Source organism: Sinohyriopsis cumingii, unplaced genomic scaffold (genome assembly GCF_028554795.1).
Source record: "Sinohyriopsis cumingii isolate HCF-2022 unplaced genomic scaffold, ASM2855479v2 utg002675l, whole genome shotgun sequence".
In the NCBI taxonomy this organism is placed as follows: Eukaryota; Metazoa; Mollusca; class Bivalvia; order Unionida; family Unionidae; genus Sinohyriopsis; species Sinohyriopsis cumingii.
This window is the reverse complement of record NW_028316269.1, coordinates 362,140-380,419: the sequence shown is the minus strand read 5'-3', so window position 1 is coordinate 380,419 and position 18,280 is coordinate 362,140. Positions and strand designations below refer to the sequence as shown.

The following is an 18,280-nucleotide window of genomic DNA, read 5'->3' as shown; positions in this document are numbered from 1 at the left end:
TGTATGTAGGTCATGACCTTACTTGTTTTTGGTATGTGATGTGAACACTATGCTACCATATTCATGTATCATGCAGTTTGGTTGATGCATTTTCACAAGTTTTACATTTGTTTTAGAAAAGAAATCTATGTGGCCTATCTTGCATGTTTCAGTGGCTCTTGTTAAGATTATATTCATTCACTGGGTGTGTTTTACATTTTGTGTTTCCTTAAAACCAAAGAAGGTACATATTATGATTTACTAACATGGGTTATGAATTTGTGTTTAGAATCCTATTGATTCATCCATGATAGACCTATATGAATTGCAGCCTACTCAGAAGGTCCTGTTTTAAGGACAATTGTGTATGAAATAAACACAAAAAAGACTCCTTAATCTGTCTTTTTTCAGTATTAGCGCCTCTATTTTGATCTCATGTTAAAGAATATTTTCTGGCTCTAGTGGCCATTGACCAGAAGAGTTTATGAACGATCATTTCTCCAGTGTCTGTTTATCTCTCGGAATTGATTTGTTATCACTACTTACCTAAACTGATGATTGCCATGAACATTTACAGACAAATTCATCTCATTCTCTAATTGATCCTTAAATGAGAATGATGCCACTGAGGCATCCAATATGACATTACAGCAGCCATTTTGAAAATCATTATGGCCATGTCCATGATAGAGCTAAGGTTGGAATGTTGGGAGTGGTGGAGTATATGTTTGTGAATTTATTCCTCATTATTTGTCTAGCTATTTTATTTTCTTAAAGGCTTAGTAAGGACAGGAGCATGCAAGGCTGGGTAAAGTTGGTCATAACTGTCCCCACCCAACTGCCTATGTTCTGACCTCTCATCTCTTGCAGCTAGAGTGGACCCTAAGCCTTCCATCTTGGATGCTGGAGCATCATAAGTGGGCATTTTTGGGGAGCTGGGCCTGCCTTCCAGTCAAGATAATAAGGCCTTATAACTTAAGCCTAGTTCAACCTATATGGCTGTCACTCTTGGCATCTTGAGAGTCCTCCTGAATGAATAGTCTTATCAAGATGGGGCATGTGCTAAATTAATTCTTGTAATATCCTCTAAGTCTGAATTGAAAATGGTGCCTCTAACACGTCCAGTATGCCCACAACAATAGAAATGTTGAATAACATTTTATAATTACTTCTCCTGAATAAATGATAATAGAAGCATATGGTTTTACTGAAAAACATCTTATGATCTCAAGCTAGGTGTGTATGCCAGTGGTGCTGATTTGACTTTGAATTTGGCCACCACAGTATTGTACTGGAACATATTAATGTCGTTACTTATCCTATATGCTTTTTAATGTTGAAATTGTGCTTTCACCACAAAAGCTGATGCTAAATGAAAATGGTGTAATTCTGCTATCAAATATGCAGCCATCTTGAGAAAATCATTCTTAATCGTCTGAAAATGGAAAGTCGTATTAGCATGGGGTTTACACCAGAAGACTTCATATAATGTATTGTTGATCGTAAATTAAAATAGTACTGCTTTGACAGCTGATATGGCCACCATGGTGACCATCCTGAAAATCTTATTGCTGTTCCTCTTAAATTAAAAATCATTTTGACACATGGTTATCATGTGAGAAGTTCGTATGGTGACCAGTTTGTTCTGAATGAGATTGATGCAAATTGACCTTCAAAATGAAAATGATAATGTTCATCTTGACAATATTGTTATCTCTACTCCTGCCTAATCAATGGTTATATTGACCTGGGGTTTACACCAATAGATTTCTTATGATACTTAGTTGGCTGTAAATGAGAATAGTGCGAATAGTACATCGAATATGGCTGACATGTTGACTGTGTTAAAAATCTTGATGTCACTCTTAGTAATGTGGGTCCTTTTATATCAAGACTTCTAATGTCCATTTTGTCATAAATGAAAATGGTTGCAGTCTGATATCCAAGATGTTGTAATATCAGTGATTTTTGCCACCCACAAGATTTGAAAGGATGAAATGGTTTTATGTTAAATTCCTGAAAATCCTTTTACCTTGTAGAGCAATTGTTCTCTGAAGGGAATTTGTTTTTGTTTTATCATTAGAATATGAACAATGAAGAAAAAGAAGATACCCTAAGATACGAGGAAGTAGAGGAGGAGGAAGTAGTAGATAACTTTCCAAAAACTGAGGAAAATCCAGCGACTTCCAATCAATTGGAGGTCCAAAGCACTGAAGATCCAATACAGGTTGAGATACCATATTTGCTAAAGTTTAGTTTGCATTCTGAGAGTAGAGAAAGATAAATTTTGCTCTTAAAATTGCCTTACAGAATTGTTTTCAAATTAGAAACCCTCCTAGCTTGAAAGTCCTTTGGAGTTATGCAGATGGTGCCAGTCCACCATCAGATTTGTTCAACATTACAGGATAAAAGAAAGCAGTTAAACAACTTGATCTAAAAAAGCTCACGTTTTAGAATATTATTGGCATTTGACAGAAAACAATCATGTATACAGTTCTGTACTCTTATACTAACATTTGTTGTAATCCACATACATTTAGTTGATTTGTGACAAAAATTTAACTTCAGATGGAGGTAAGTAGCAAACTTAAATGTATGTTTTTCATCCATTGTTCTGTAATTGTGTCATGCAGTATATACATTTCTCTCTTTATGCTCAGCTTATGTTTTTTTTGTCACTTATATTTGTAATAATTATGCTTATGCCACTCCTGGTGGATGGCATGTGTGAACCTACAACAAAGCAGTTCAGGTTCATATTAAATACAAATTCCCTTTGATCAGGTACCTGGACAACTGATCATTAGGATTGGTGGGTACCCAGTAGGAGTTTTCTAAAATTTTGATATCTCTACTCAAAAGATGAAAACCTTTAAAAGACCTTCTCAAAAGCATTCAACAGTATTTGGCCAAATTTGACATCAACCTTTCTGGTGTAGATGGCTTTGAAATTTGTTTGTTCAAATGATAAATAAATCTTTAAATGTCTTCTCAAAAAGTTGATCTGATTTTGACCAAAATTTCATAGAAAGCATACTGAAATAAAAGTTTTGCAAGATTTGTGTAAATAATATTGAACTGCCTGTATTTAGGTCATGACCTTAGTAGGTTTTGGTATGATATATTAAGGCCATGCTACCATATATCGTATAGTTTGATTGATGCATCTTCACAAGTTTTACATTTGTTTTAGAAAAGAAATCTATGTGACCTATCTTGCATGTTTCAGTGGCTTTTGTTAAGATTATATTCATTCACTGGGTGTTTTGCATTTCGATTGTTAAACTTTAAAATTTAGTGCATGTTTCCTTAAAACCAAAGAAGGTACACATTATGATTTTCTAACATGGGTTATAAATTTTTGTTTAGAATCCTATTGATTCATCCATGATAGACCTATATGAATTGCAGCCTACTCGAACGTTCCTGTTTTAAGGACAGTTGTGTATGAAATAAACACTAAAACGACTCATTAATCTCTCTCTTTTATCAGTAGTAGTAACTCTGGTTTGATCTCTTTTTAGAGAATATTTTCTGTCTTTACTGGCCATTGAGCAGAAGAGCCTATGGATGATCATTTATCCAGTGTCTGTCTCTTGGAATTGATTTGTTATCACTACTCACCTAAGCTGACGATTACCATGAAAGTTTGCAGACAAATTTATGTCATAGTCCAATTGACCCTTAAATGAGAATGATGCCACTGAGGCATCCAAGGTGACTATTTTTGGCCAAATTTGACATCAGCCATTCTGGTGTAGATGGCTTTGATATTTGTTTGTTCAAATGATAGATAAATCTTTAAATGTCTTCTCAAAAACGTTGATCTGATTTTGACCAAAATTTGACAGAAAGCATACTGAAATAAAAGTCTTGCAAGATTTGTGTAAATAATGTTGAACTGCCAGTATGTTGGTCATGACCTTAGTAGTTTTTTCGTGTGATATATGAATGCCATGCTACCATATATCGTATAGTTTGATTGATGCATCTTCACAAGTTTTACATTTGTTTTAGAAAAGAAATCTATGTGACCTATCTTGCATGTTTCAGTGGCTTTTGTTAAGATTATATTCATTCATTGGATGTTTTGCATTTCTATTGTTAAACTTGAAAATTTAATATGTGTTTCCTTAAAACCAAAGAAGGTACATATTATGATTTTCTTACATGGGTTATGAATTTGTGTTTAGAATCCTATTGATTCATCCATGATAGACCTATATTAATTGCAGCCTACTCGAACGGTCCTGTTTTAAGGACAGTTGTATATGAAATAAACACTAAAAAGACTCATTAATCTCTCTCTTTTATCAGTAGTAGTACCTCTGGTTTGATCTCTTTTTAGAGAATATTTTCTGGCTTTACTGGCCATTGAGCAGAAGAGCCTATGGATGATCATTTATCCAGTGTCGATCTCTTGGAATTGATTTGTTATCACTACTCACCTAAACTGACGATTACCATGAAAGTTCAAGACAAATTTATCTCGTACTCCAATTGATCCTTAAATGAGAATGATGCCACTGAGGCATCCAAGAAGACTATTTTTGGCCAAATTTGACATCAACCATTCTGGTGTAGATGGCTTTGAAATTTGTTTGTTCAAATGCTAGATAAATCTTTAAATGTCTTCTCAGAAACGCTGATCTGATTGTGACCAAAATTTGACAGAAATCATGCTGAAATAAAAGTCTTGCAAGATTTGTGTAAATAATGTTGAACTGCCAGTATGTTGGTCATGACCTTAGTAGTTTTTGGTGTGATAATGCCATGCTACCATATATCATATAGTTTGGTTGATGCATCTTCACAAGTTTTACATTTGTTTTAGAAAAGAAATCTATGTGACCTATCTTGCATGTTTCAGTGGCTTTTGTTAAGATTATATTCATTCACTGGATGTTGTACATTTTGATTGTTAAACTTGAAAATTTAATACGTGTTTCCTTAAAACCAAAGAAGGTACATATTATGATTTTCTAACATGGGTTATGAATTTGTGTTTAGAATCCTATTGATTCATCCATGATAGACCTATATGAATTGCAGCCTACTCGAACGGTCCTGTTTTAAGGACAGTTGTGTATGAAATAAACACTAAAATGACTCATTAATCTCTCTCTTTTATCGGTAGTAGTACCTCTGGTTTGATCTCTTTTTAGAGAATATTTTCTGGCTTTACTGGCCATTGAGCAGAAGAGCCTGTGGATGATCATTTATCCAGTGTCTATCTCTTGGAATTGATTTGTTATCACTACTTACCTAAACTGATGATTACCATGAACATTTGCAGACAAATTTATCTCGTACTCCAATTGACCCTTAAATGAGAATGATGCCACTGAGGCATCCAAGGTGACTATTTTTGGCCAAATTTGACATCAGCCATTCTGGTGTAGATGGCTTTGAAATTTGTTTGTTCAAATGATAGATAAATCTTTAAATGTCTTCTCAAAAACGTTGATCTGATTGTGACCAAAATTTGACAGAAAGCATACTGAAATAAAAGTCTTGCAAGATTTGTGTAAATAATGTTGAACTGCCAGTATGTTGGTCATGACCTTAGTAGTTTTTTGGTGTGATATATGAATGCCATGCTGCTATATATCATATAGTCTGGTTGATGCATCTTCACAAGTTTTACATTTGTTTTAGAAAAGAAATCTATGTGGCCTATCTTGCATGTTTCAGTGGCTTTTGTTAAGATTATATTCATTCACTGGGTGTTGTACATTTTGATTGTTAAACTTAAAAATTTGATATGTGTTTCCTTAAAACCAAAGAAGGTACATATTATGATTTTCTAACATGGGTTATGAATTTGTATTTAGAATCCTATTGATTCATCCATGATAGACCTATATGAATTGCAGCCTACTCAGAAGGTCCTGTTTTAAGGACAGTTGTGTATGAAATAAACACTAAAAAGACTCATTAATCTCTCTCTTTTATCAGTAGTAGTACCTCTGGTTTGATCTCTTTTTAGAGAATATTTTCTGGCTTTACTGGCCATTGAGCAGAAGAGCCTATGGATGATCATCTATCCAGTGTCTATCTCTTGGAATTGATTTGTTATCACTACTCACCTAAGCTGACGATTACCATGAAAGTTTGCAGACAAATTTATCTCATACTCCAGTTGATCCTTAAATGAGAGTGATGCCACTGAGGCATCGAAGATGATTATTTTTGGCCAAATTTGACATCAACCATTGTGGTGTAGATGGCTTTGAAATTTGTTTGTTCATATGATAGATAAATCTTTAAATGTCTTCTCAAAAACGTTGATCTGATTTTGACCAAACTTTGACAGAATCATACTGAAATAAAAGTCTTGCAAGATTTGTGTAAATAATGTTGAACTGCCAGTATTTAGGTCATGACCTTAGTAGTTTTTGGTGTGATATACGAATGCCATGCTACCATATATCGTATAGTTTGATTCATGCATCATCACAAGTTTTACATTTGTTTTAGAAAAGAAATCTATGTGGCCTATCTTGCATGTTTCAGTGGCTTTTGTTAAGATTATATTTATTCACTGGGTGTTTTACATTTCGATTGTTAAACTTGAAAATTTAATATGTGTTTCCTTAAAACTAAAGAAGGTACATATTATGATTTTCTAACATGGGTTATGAATTTGTATTTAGAATCCTATTGATTCATCCATGATAGACCTATATGAATTGCAGCCTACTCAGAAGGTCCTGTTTTAAGGACAGTTGTGTATGAAATAAACACTAAAAAGACTCATTAATCTCTCTCTTTTATCAGTAGTAGTACCTCTGGTTTGATCTCTTTTTAGAGAATATTTTCTGGCTTTACTGGCCATTGAGCAGAAGAGCCTATGGATGATCATTTATCCAGTGTCTATCTCTTGGAATTGATTTGTTATCACTACTCACCTAAGGTGACGATTACCATGAAAGTTGACAGACAAATTTATCTCATACTCCAATTGATCCTTAAATGAGAATGATGCCACTGAGGCATCCAAGAAGACTATTTTTGGCCAAATTTGACATCAACCATTCTGGTGTAGATGGCTTTGAAATTTGTTTGTTCAAATGCTAGATAAATCTTTAAATGTCTTCTCAGAAACGCTGATCTGATTTTGACCAAAATTTGACAGAATGCATACTGAAATAAAAGTCTTGCAAGATTTGTGTAAATAATGTTGAACTGCCAGTATTTAGGTCATGACCTTAGTAGTTTTTGGTGTGATATATGAATGCCATGCTACCATATATCGTATAGTTTGGTTGATGCATCTTCACAAGTTTTACATTTGTTTTAGAAAAAAAATCTGTGGCTTATCTTGCATGTTTCAGTGGCTTTTGTTAAGATTATATTCATTCACTGGGTGTTTTACATTTCGATTGTTAAACTTAAAAATTTGATATGTGTTTCCTTAAAACCAAAGAAGGTACATATTATAATTTTCTAACATGGGTTATGAATTTGTATTTAGAATCCTATTGATTCATCCATGATAGACCTATATGAATTGCAGCCTACTGAGAATGTCCTGTTTTAAGGACAATTGTGTATGAAATAAACACAAAAAGACAAATTAATCTGTCTTTTTTCTGTATTAGCGCCTCTATTTTTTTCTGATATTAAAGAATATTTTCTGGCTCTACTGGCCATTGACCAGAAGGGTTTATGAATGATCATTTGTCCAGTGTCTATTTATCTCTCGGAATTGATTTGTTATCACTACTGACCTAAACTGATGATTACCATGAACATTTACAGACAAATTCATCTCATTCTCTAATTGAAGGTCCTGTCAAGCAAATTTTGAAGAACAAAATTGTTTATGAAATAAACAAAAAAAAATGAATCATTAAGCTATTGTTTTTATCAGTTATAGTGCCTCCATTTTGATCTCATATAAAAGAATATTTTCTGACTCTACTGGCCATTGACCAGATGAGCTTATGGATAATCATTTGTCAAGTGTCTGTCTGCTGGAATTGATTTGATATAACTACTCACCTAAACTGACAATTACCATAAAGGTTACAGACAATGTCATCTCATTCTCTGATTGATCCTTAAATGAGAATGATGCCACTTAGGTATCTAATATGACATCATAGCAGCCGTTTTGAAAATCATAATGGCCATGTCGATGATAGGGTTAAGTTTGGAATGTTGGGAATGGTGGGGTATTTTTATGAATTTATTCCTCACTTTTTGTGTAACTATTTTTTTGTTTAGGCTTTGTAAGGTCAGGAGCATGCGAGGCAGTGTAAAGTTTGGTCATAACTGCCCGCACACAACTGCACATGTTCTGAACTCTCATCTCTTCCAGCTAGATTAAAGGTTCACACTCCTGTCTGGCCCCCTAAGCCTTCCTTCTTGGATACTGGAGCATCGTAAGTAGGCATTTTTGGGATCTTGGGTCTGCCTTCCAGTCAGTATACTAAAGCCTTATAATATAAGCCTGGATTGTAATTTCCATCAAATTCCTAAGCAAGATCAGGGCTGCTTATTTAACATTCAGCAATGAAACCTGACAAAATCAGGTAGAAGATTTTCCTTTGTACTGAACTCAAATCCAAGTAAACAGGTTGTTCAGAAATCATCTTTATCTTAAAGTACAATTCACTATCATGGACAAAACTTAGGTATTTAATGTGGCTTACAAAGGACCCTTGCAATCTATAATCATGGACAAAGATTAAGCACACAATATAGATATTCATGTCACCTCTCCCCATAAAGTAAAAGAAAGATTTATGCAATAAACATGTACATCTAAATAATAATGCTCCAGTGCACTCTTATTTTTAATGTATGTATACTATCAAAAACTCTTTCATATTACTGTAGAATTTCTACCGTGGTTGTATATATACAGGTAAGTTTTCTTTGCATTTGTTCGTCATATCTAATTATTTTCTTTAATGTAAGCGATGCTTCGGTCATTTTTTAAAAGATGTATAAGCAAGCGATTGGCCTTTCCTACAGGTATATTTTATTTGAATTGATATTTTAGCATCCTATTTGCAACCATTAATAGCGATGTTTCAGGTACTTTTCCTTGACAGGTCACATGCATCTTGTTAGGTAATTGTCATATTTGTATACCTCTGCATGAACACTCGAAAATTTATCAAGCAGGTTGCGTGCCACTCTACACCTGTATATTTTGCCTGTTCCATTGTTTTCCTATGGATTTAGGCTATGGGCAAGACCAGACTGAGAACCAATCTATACATGTAGTTTACTCTGGTAGCACTACGAGAACTGAATGGAAAAACATAGATGCCCACCATGAGGGAGGAGAATGTCATCAGTTTTGAACGCAAGGGTTCAATACCATATCACTTGATTGGAAGTAAGAGAGTAATCAATAGTCTCAGTTACCGTCTTACATATCATTCTTAAGGACCGCTTATGTGGATAAATATCCTGCGCCCTATTCCAACCTCAAGAACAGGACAACCTCCTGCTAGCCATGATGATTATGTTCCATCATGACCATATTGTACCATATATCTCTGATCACATTTTCCCATGACCACAATCAATCATACAGATTCGGCCATCAGAAGAATGAGCTTTGTTTAGTTTCATGACTTGCATAATGCCACTAGGCACCTTCAGCATATCATATACTGCTTAATGCCTCAGTATGCAAGAACCCATTTTATACAGGCACTCTTATGGACCAATCTAACTTGTATGGTACCCCTAATGCATTTACTATTTACAATGTCCAGCTTGGTACCTCAGTATCGAATAGGCATCATTTCATTTATTATCAAGCGATTGCCACCCTAATAGACCATATACTTAGCAACAGCTTGAAAGTGGTGGTATCTAATTCAAGATGTGCTATGAGTATAGTGTGCCACAATTCTTGACATTCTTCTCCAGCTACTTCAAGCATAAGAGGTGTCATCCTCACCAATTTAATCCAAAGATGACTAAACTTGATCTTAAGTCCTCTTGTTGTTATTAAATGCTTCTATGATGCGTGAAGGCTCAGCATTACGGGCAAGGATTGAATGAGGTTTTCCCCTTACCACCATCGGAGTTTTGTCTTTCAACCCCTCTTCAACAACTGCTTGGTCTACAGTTCTACCATTAGTTAATCATTGACTTGGCAGAGTTGCTAACATTCTGAGCTACTTATATCGCCAATTTACAAGTCCAAAGCATACACCAATGCTTTTCACTCAGATACCTTCCCTCAAACGTTAGGTGGTGGTTCTATAGTTCCTACACACCAGTGTTCCATTTGGATTGCAGCAATCAATCAAGATATCAGAACTTTGGGGATGATCAAAGAATCCCATGTATACATGTATTGAAATTCTTTTAATGACAATCAGCAGCTGGTGCACAGTGTTATGGCCATGGGTAAATCTTGAATTCAGTGTATATGCCAATATTTCAATAAGCAGAAGACAGTTTATCTTCTCCTGCCCCTATTCCTGCAGGACATAGATGGTAGTCTGTTTATAGAATGTTCACATCTTAAACATAGTGGCCCAACAGACTCTGGCCAAGGCAGCTATAAACTTATAACTGCTAGAACAAGATATACTGCTCTCTGCCTCCACCTTTATTAAAACCATCATAAGGCCAAGCTACACTCGCATCCTTTACCATCTAATCTCCTTTTTAATAATCAGGTTGACAAAATAAACAAGCCACAAAGGATTTTTTCCCTGTGATTTAAGCTACAGTGGAGGGATTTGTAAAGCAATCAAGAAAAGATTGCCGGGATGTCCCTAGAATATCAGCTGCTGTGAAGCTATAATATCCAGTTTAAAGCTCTCCATAATGAAAGTGGCCAAGAAGCAGAGGGCATCCTTATCTCAAAATGCTATCATCATCGTGGAGACTTTATCATAGATCCTGATTTTGGGATGTCTCCAGTACTTAATTGCCGAATGGGAAAAGGAGATCCATCATGACCTGACAAGTGTCTACCGAGGGACTCATCACTTTCAGTGCACCACATTCTCTGTCTAGGGTTCCCTTGGATGTGTCACTTTTTGCTGGTCATAGTGCTCAGCTCACTCAGTCAACTCATTTGTGCCCCTTGGTCTATGATAGAACACCAGTAGAATTTGAAAAATTTGGATCAGCAACTTTATCAATCTGTTAACCGAATCCCAAGGTAAATCAAGATATTCCATCATTTCCTCAAGCAACCGTGATGGCAGGTGCTCCATCCCAACCCAGATTTGCTAAACTTGTACATTTAGATCTTCTTTAGCGAGTCCTTTGGAATAAATACTTCTCACAACCAATGCTGGAGAAATCCTTTAAGTGAGATGGCCCTCCTCTTAAAAGGCATACGAAGGCAAATAGAATACCTTCACCCAGTGGTGTACAGATAAACACGTTATACCAGTGGAGGCATCAGTACCTCAATACATTCTTCTTACTATGGAAACAAATAACAAACTGATCTTCAGTTCATTTGTAATTAGATCCATCAAATGATGTTGACTCCTTGCCCCAGTTGAATCTGTCGTGGGTACTAACCTGGTTGAAGAAGACACCATTTGAATCGCTCTCCAGACCTTCATTGGTTCACCTCTCTTACAAGACCTGTTCTCCCACTGCATTAGCAATGGCAGGCCGAATCTTCAAAATATATCCTCTATCAGTGGAACCAAAGTACATTCAGTTCCAGCGAGATGGATTGGTATCACTCATGACCACTCCTGTTTTCATTACCAAGAACATGCTCTCATGAATGGGGAATAGCACCATTGTAATGAATTTCTGCCTGCTGTGGACATTTAATATCAGGGTGATCTACATGACCCAGTATACTCTCTGAAGTGGTTCTTAAAAAGAACAAAGTTTTTGCGTCATGTGAGATCACGTCTTCAATTTTCTTTTTTACTAGACAAAATTGGTTTCTTTATTGGATGTATATAGTATAACTCGCTTTTGTATATATACTATTTATGCTATTTGGTGTGATCATAAACGACTTTTATGTTAGTTGGAATTCCATTCATGACAGTTATTTTACCTTCCTAATATCTATGCCTGCAGCTAGATACATTTGCGATCAAAATATGTGCATCAGTATCAGCCAGCAGTATCATTTTACCATCCAGTGTATGTTGGCAGGTTTGTGCCTATAAAATGGAAAAATGTCTTCGTAACTGTATAATTATCTTATCAACTCTACACTAATCATCCACAGCTAATTTTAGTTCTTGAAATGGTATAACTATCATAACAATGACCCGTATGAATTGGTCAGTAAAACATAAAAAACATTTTTTTTCCAGAAAATTGCAATATCTGCATTGGGATATTCTCGATATATGCGTATGCTGACAAAGAGAAGAGTGGCAGAACTGGTAAGACTCATCAGACTCAATATCTCATTGTACTATGCTCCAAACATCTATTTAAAACAATTATTTTCATTTTCATTGATAGTTGACTCCTTTCTATTGCTTTGTGTTTTAATATGAAACCTTAGCAACAGGGGTGAGTGTCGTTTTTGTCTTGCCAGCCTTAAGAAGAAGCTTATTGTTGACTTATCTTGCCATAATGTCTAGTAAACTTCTGTATGGTCCTTAGTCTGTCTCCATCGATGTATTTAGTATTGTCTATTAGCACTCATGGTTCATACCACCTTGAAAGACTTTTGAATATTGAGTGTTTGCATTGAAAAGACTGACTTTGATTTAAATCCACGAGGGAATGCAAAACATAAAAGCTGAATTAAAATATATCTCTTTTAAACTCAGAATGTTTACTACTGCTTCTTACGTAAACATAATTAATGCGTGAATACAATCTGATAACATTAGGTAGATTACATGATAAATTGCATGTTACAAGATGGAGTAGCATCCCATTACTATGGTATAAGTAATTAGGTCATTTATACATATTTTACGTCTATTTATGTGTGGATAAATAAAGTAACATGTGGGGGAAAGTTAAATTTAGGCAGGACAAAAATAATTCTTTAAAAACTTTTAAAATCATTGAAGATTCCTGATAAATTCTGTACAAACTTTATGACTGTATGATGCATGCTACTTCAACAAAAACAAAACAAATGCTCAACAGAATTCATTTTCTACAAGTGATTTCCTAATGTCAGAATCTCTTTATTGTAAACATAATTTGACCAAATCTGAGATAAAGCATCATAGAATGACAGAATTTTAAATAGAATCTTGCCAGTATCTTCATATGGGTAGGTGGTTTTTCCCAGGGTGTTCCATGTACCTCCTCCACCAGTTATATTGGCCATCATGTATAGCCTATATTGTGCTGAAAAATGGTGTTAAGGCACACAACAATACCAACAATAGCTTTTTAATATGTACAAATGTTTTATGTCGTCTTTCAACAATTGACAGTTTTAAAAATAAAAACAAATCAGTCTTTATAGAACTTTTTTTGTAAAGAAATCGACGGGATTTAACCAGTTAAATCAGAAAGCAGCTTGATATAAAATTTCTGAAACATGAAAGACTTTCTTTCTTCCAGAACAATGTTACTTCTGGATATACGCATATACCGATTATAAATGGAGTGACAAAACAGGTAAGACTCAGCAGACTCAATGTTATATTATAATATACTTCCAACAATTTTGTTTTAAAAGTTTGTTTTATTTTCATTGACAGTTGTACTCCTTTTTATTGCTTTCTGTTGTCAATATTAAATTTTAGTCTGGAGTGAATATCATTTTTGTCTTGCCAGATTTAACAAGAAGTCCTTTACTGACTCATCTTGCCAAAAGGTCAGTTAGATGGTCCCAAATCTGTTGTCATCGATGTGTGGGTATTGTGTATAGCACTTGTGATCCATACCACAATTTTAAGCATCTTTTGAATTTGATTGGTTGCCTTGAAAAGACACTGAATTTGATTAAAAATTATGAGGAAATGCAAAACGTGAAAGCTGAATTAAAACATATCTTTTTTAAACTCAGAATGTTTACTATTGTTTTTGTTTCAGACTTGAGTGCATTAATAAATTTGGATACCATTGAGTAGATCACATGATAAATTAGAAGTTGGAGTAGCATCCGATTACTGTACTCTTATTCCTTAGGTCCTTTGTGCACCTTTTGTACCAGTTCATGTTGACCATTTATTATAAATCCTTGAAAACATTTATGACACTGATTGGTCCTTGACATATTTTCAAAACCAACAAAACAGTAGCTAAACAGAATTCAGTCAGATTCTACAGGCGGCTTCTGAATGTAAAGATCTTTCTTTTGTAAACATAAGTTGACCAAATTTGGGAAAAAGCATAATAAAATGAACGACTTTCTAATATTTATAAATATGTGCATGTTTTTTTCAAAAAATCAACATTGTTTCTTAAAAGAAATGTTCTTTAAGCAATTCCTTTTCAAAAATATAGGATATATTGAGCATCTTCCAAAACCACTTAACCACTTATACAACTGTTGCATTGCTATCCACCATCACATTTGGCTGCCATGATAAGAGGAAAACATTGAAAAAACTTTATCGCAACAAAACATTAAACAGAACTTGGTCCACTTTGCCAGAAACTATCATGGCATAATGGCATTTTAATATTGGAAAATGATGTTGACACAGATATAGAAAGCTTTAAGCCAGGCCTTTTCAAAATTCATGCAATCAATGACACCACATTAAAAGAAATTTCTTGAGAAAGCAAGGAGATTCATAATAATCTGGACTATTCTTGTACCAATAAAAGCTAGACTGCTCATTCAATAATGTTTTTTTTCTTTTCTTATTCTATTCTGAATTTGGTAATGATTATAACAAGTCTTATCCATTTTGCTTTGTTTTTTTACTTTACATTTCTATCTACAACTTTTATATTTTCAGAATATTTTCGCTCCTGTCAAATTTGAGAAATATATTAAAACTACATCATACAAGACAGAGGAATTAATATTGGTAAGAACCGTATCATGCTTTATCAGAATGCTGTAAGAACAGTTTATTAATATGCATAGATGCCCGCCTATACATATTGAGTAGGATTGTTGAATCGTTACTTGTAGTTTGTGTAAAAAATTTGTATAGTTAAAAGAAAATAAATATTTTGCTATTAGCCGAGTTCACAGAACATGAAATTGGTAGCGATATTTTGATGTATTTATAAATGGTTTCAGACACTAAAGTTAGTCTTCTGTTAATTGATGGAGAGTAACCCTTAAGTTGATGAAAACTTGTACATTCATCATAATATTAGAAGTTGATGGGGCAGAGCATGATGAGCAAGGAGATTCAGAATAGTCTAGACTATTATTGTACCACTAAAAAGCAACATAACTCGTTTGATAGTGGTAATTTTCTTAATCTATTCTAAATTAAGTAATGTCCAATTTGGAGCAATGCTTCTTTGGCAAATAAAGTTTGCAGCTAGTGAAATATTGAGCCCAAATATAGGAGCTGGATTTTGCCAATACAGTAGAACCTGTCTTGAAAGACCATCCCTTCTGTCTCAAAATAGCGGTCTCAAGACAGGTGGTCTCTAATGACAGGTCATAACATTATATGATCAATAAATCTGTGCATGGAGGTTTCTGTCTCTCAAAACAGGTGGTCTTTCATAGCAGATGTCTCTCAAGACAGATTTTACAGTTCACCTCATTGTGCAGATATTGTAATCAGCTTTGTGTTCTACAAGTTTTATACTCTGCAATATTGCCACAGTACATATATCATGTACTGCATTCTTTTATTACATAACTGCCTTGTTTTTTCTAACTTTTGATCCTTTATTTCACACCTTATGCTGCCATAATCAGTATTTTCCATCTTGAAATATATGTCATGGATAGTCTTGCATTATTTCATGGAGAAAGATAATGTTAATTCTTTTAGGCACATTTTGCTATGGTTTTACTAAACAATATGGTATTGGGCATGAGTTGTCTGACTAACCTAGGTCTCTCTCAAAACATACAGAAATGATGAAAAGATGACATTAATTTTAATAAATTAGATACGTTAGAAAAAGAAGGTAAAAGGTTTTGTATATTAAGTGAGATCAAACATTTGAAAAAAGATAATAAACAAGGGCAGTGATCAGAGTGAGAGAGAGAGAGAGAGAAGACATTGCACTGGTTGCAAGCACTTTTATCCATTTTGTTTATTTAATTGTAAGTACTTAAAACATCCAGTTTGATGGATATATTTCTGAACATTTATTAGTATGACAATTTTCTATTTTGCTTTTGGTTTGACTTCACCTTTTAGTACTAAATCTAGAGTGAAAAATCTTTGAATGTTAAATAAAGAGCAATAGAACAAGAAGTTTTCAGCATCTTCGTTGTCATAGCAACAAGTATACATGTGAGAGTCCACCATGTTCATTCTGTAAAGATTGGAATTGATGGGACCGCATGAGTGTCTAATTTTACTATGTATTATGTTAAGGTGACTTTTGATACTATCATACTAGGCTGATTGGCTGATTAGTGAATTCAATAAATGTTTTATGAAGATTTTATATAGGAACTTTAGGATATCTTTGACGAGAGTCCCAAAGACATGTCCCACAATGGGAGAAAGGATGTCTTAAAAAACCCACAAAGCTGGAGTTTGGTTTGATACTTTAGGAGTTATATATCTCCTCTGTAGAAGAAGGTCACTTTAGTTAGGTGCTTGAGTGTTTATAATCAAATACAGTATGCACAGTCTCTTCTTCATTCTTTCTTGTGAATGAGTTTACCAACCAATTTCTGCATAAGAAAGGTCTCTCAGGCAATAATAAATGGGTTCAACTTCCTATTTAATTTTTCTCAAATATGTCTGAATCTTTATTTGAGCAATTTTTCCAGATTTGAGATTCACTTTCTGAAATTTGAGTAGTGTATTTAGTTTGGCCAAAGATGACCTGTGAAAAGAGCTTTAGTCATGCATAATATAGATACGTGCATTCTGATTGATCATACTAAAATAATCAGTCCATTTAGTATCAGAGGATAATGTTAGTCCAATGTGTATAATTTGTACCAAGAGGCAGATGCATATTGTCAAAAGAGTACTTGGATGGGAAAAGTTGGTCTGCCTGCAAGCGATTAATAAAATGTCTTTTTCAAAGTGTTATATTTGACCATGCATTAAGTTTTTCAAGATCATGGTTTATAATCCTTTGTACTTGTGAATGGTCTGTAGAAGAATTGCATCAATATTTTAAATAATTGACTTGAATTTTGGGGCTGAAAGAACTGATGTAAGGCGTTTCATTTTTGAAAAGATTCCTGACACTTTTCAGACCAATGAAGCTTGCATTACTTGCTCAACAAATTTGCCAGAGTCTCGGAAGTTATTGAGAAATTTGAACAAAATTTCCAATAATACCCAGCCATATTTTTACTCATAGGCAATGGGAATTCAGAGATAGCCTTGAACTTTGATTCAATAGGTTTAACATAACAGTGTCCTACAACATATGTACTAAAAATGTGACAGAAGCATGTCAAAACTCACTTTTATCTTAATTGTCAGATTTGCATAATCTTTCCAGGTATCGCTGTAGATAAATAGGTTGTTGATTTATGTGTCACAATTATCTACACCAGATGTTATTATGTTCGTTAAATGACTGGAATATTAACAGAGAGGTTTTCATACCAAAAAAAGGGAAGACTTTTTATTGACAAAATCTATGACAGTTTGCAAATGCAGAAATTTCTTTTGCTTTTTCCATGAATGGAATTTGTCAGAATCCTTTTAAAATGTCAATTTTTTAGACATGCATTTCCAGTTTTGTCAGTGCAGTCATCAATTCTTGGCATTGAAAATGAATCTGATATGGTGACTGTTGGCTTTTCTATATTCAGTGGACATACTGAATGTATCATCTAGAACATACAATATTATAAATTAAATAAAAAATCATAAATGTTCAATAGTCCAAATTATAGCATGATCCAGATGAATTCCAGTATGCTTCATTGTGCTGATGTACCAATAGTCTTGAATGTGTGATATAGTATTTATTGTATTGGTGGACCACAGTCATACAATCCAGTATGTCTTTGAATGAGTCCACCCGAATTCCAAAGTAGTGTTTTAGTACACAAGGTCAATGATTGCTTTCTAATTCCAGCGAATTATTTAAATAAATTATTCCTCTGAAATTGTATTGGAACACAATTAAAAATAATTCCACAGACTGGTCTTAACATAAGAGTGAAGACTTTGTTTCCAAAACATCTTTCTATACATCCCCATTTAACCTATGTTACTATATTATTTTATGAAAACCTGATGGAAAATTTCAAATTATTGCAAACTAGTTTGCTTCCAAAACATAC

General features: G+C 34.1%; 1 protein-coding gene across 1 annotated transcript in view; it reads left to right on the top strand.

The window, feature by feature from the left end:
* The first annotated feature begins 2,065 nt into the window (after positions 1 to 2,065).
* Positions 2,066 to 18,280, top strand: part of LOC149770130 (uncharacterized) — a 99,821-nt gene continuing 83,606 nt past the window's right edge. The window contains exons 1-4 of the mRNA XM_089949355.1: positions 2,066 to 2,206; positions 12,264 to 12,335; positions 13,486 to 13,542; positions 14,835 to 14,906. Coding sequence (XP_089805481.1) covers positions 2,066 to 2,206; positions 12,264 to 12,335; positions 13,486 to 13,542; positions 14,835 to 14,906 — 342 coding nt within the window. The remainder of the gene's footprint in view (positions 2,207 to 12,263; positions 12,336 to 13,485; positions 13,543 to 14,834; positions 14,907 to 18,280) is intronic.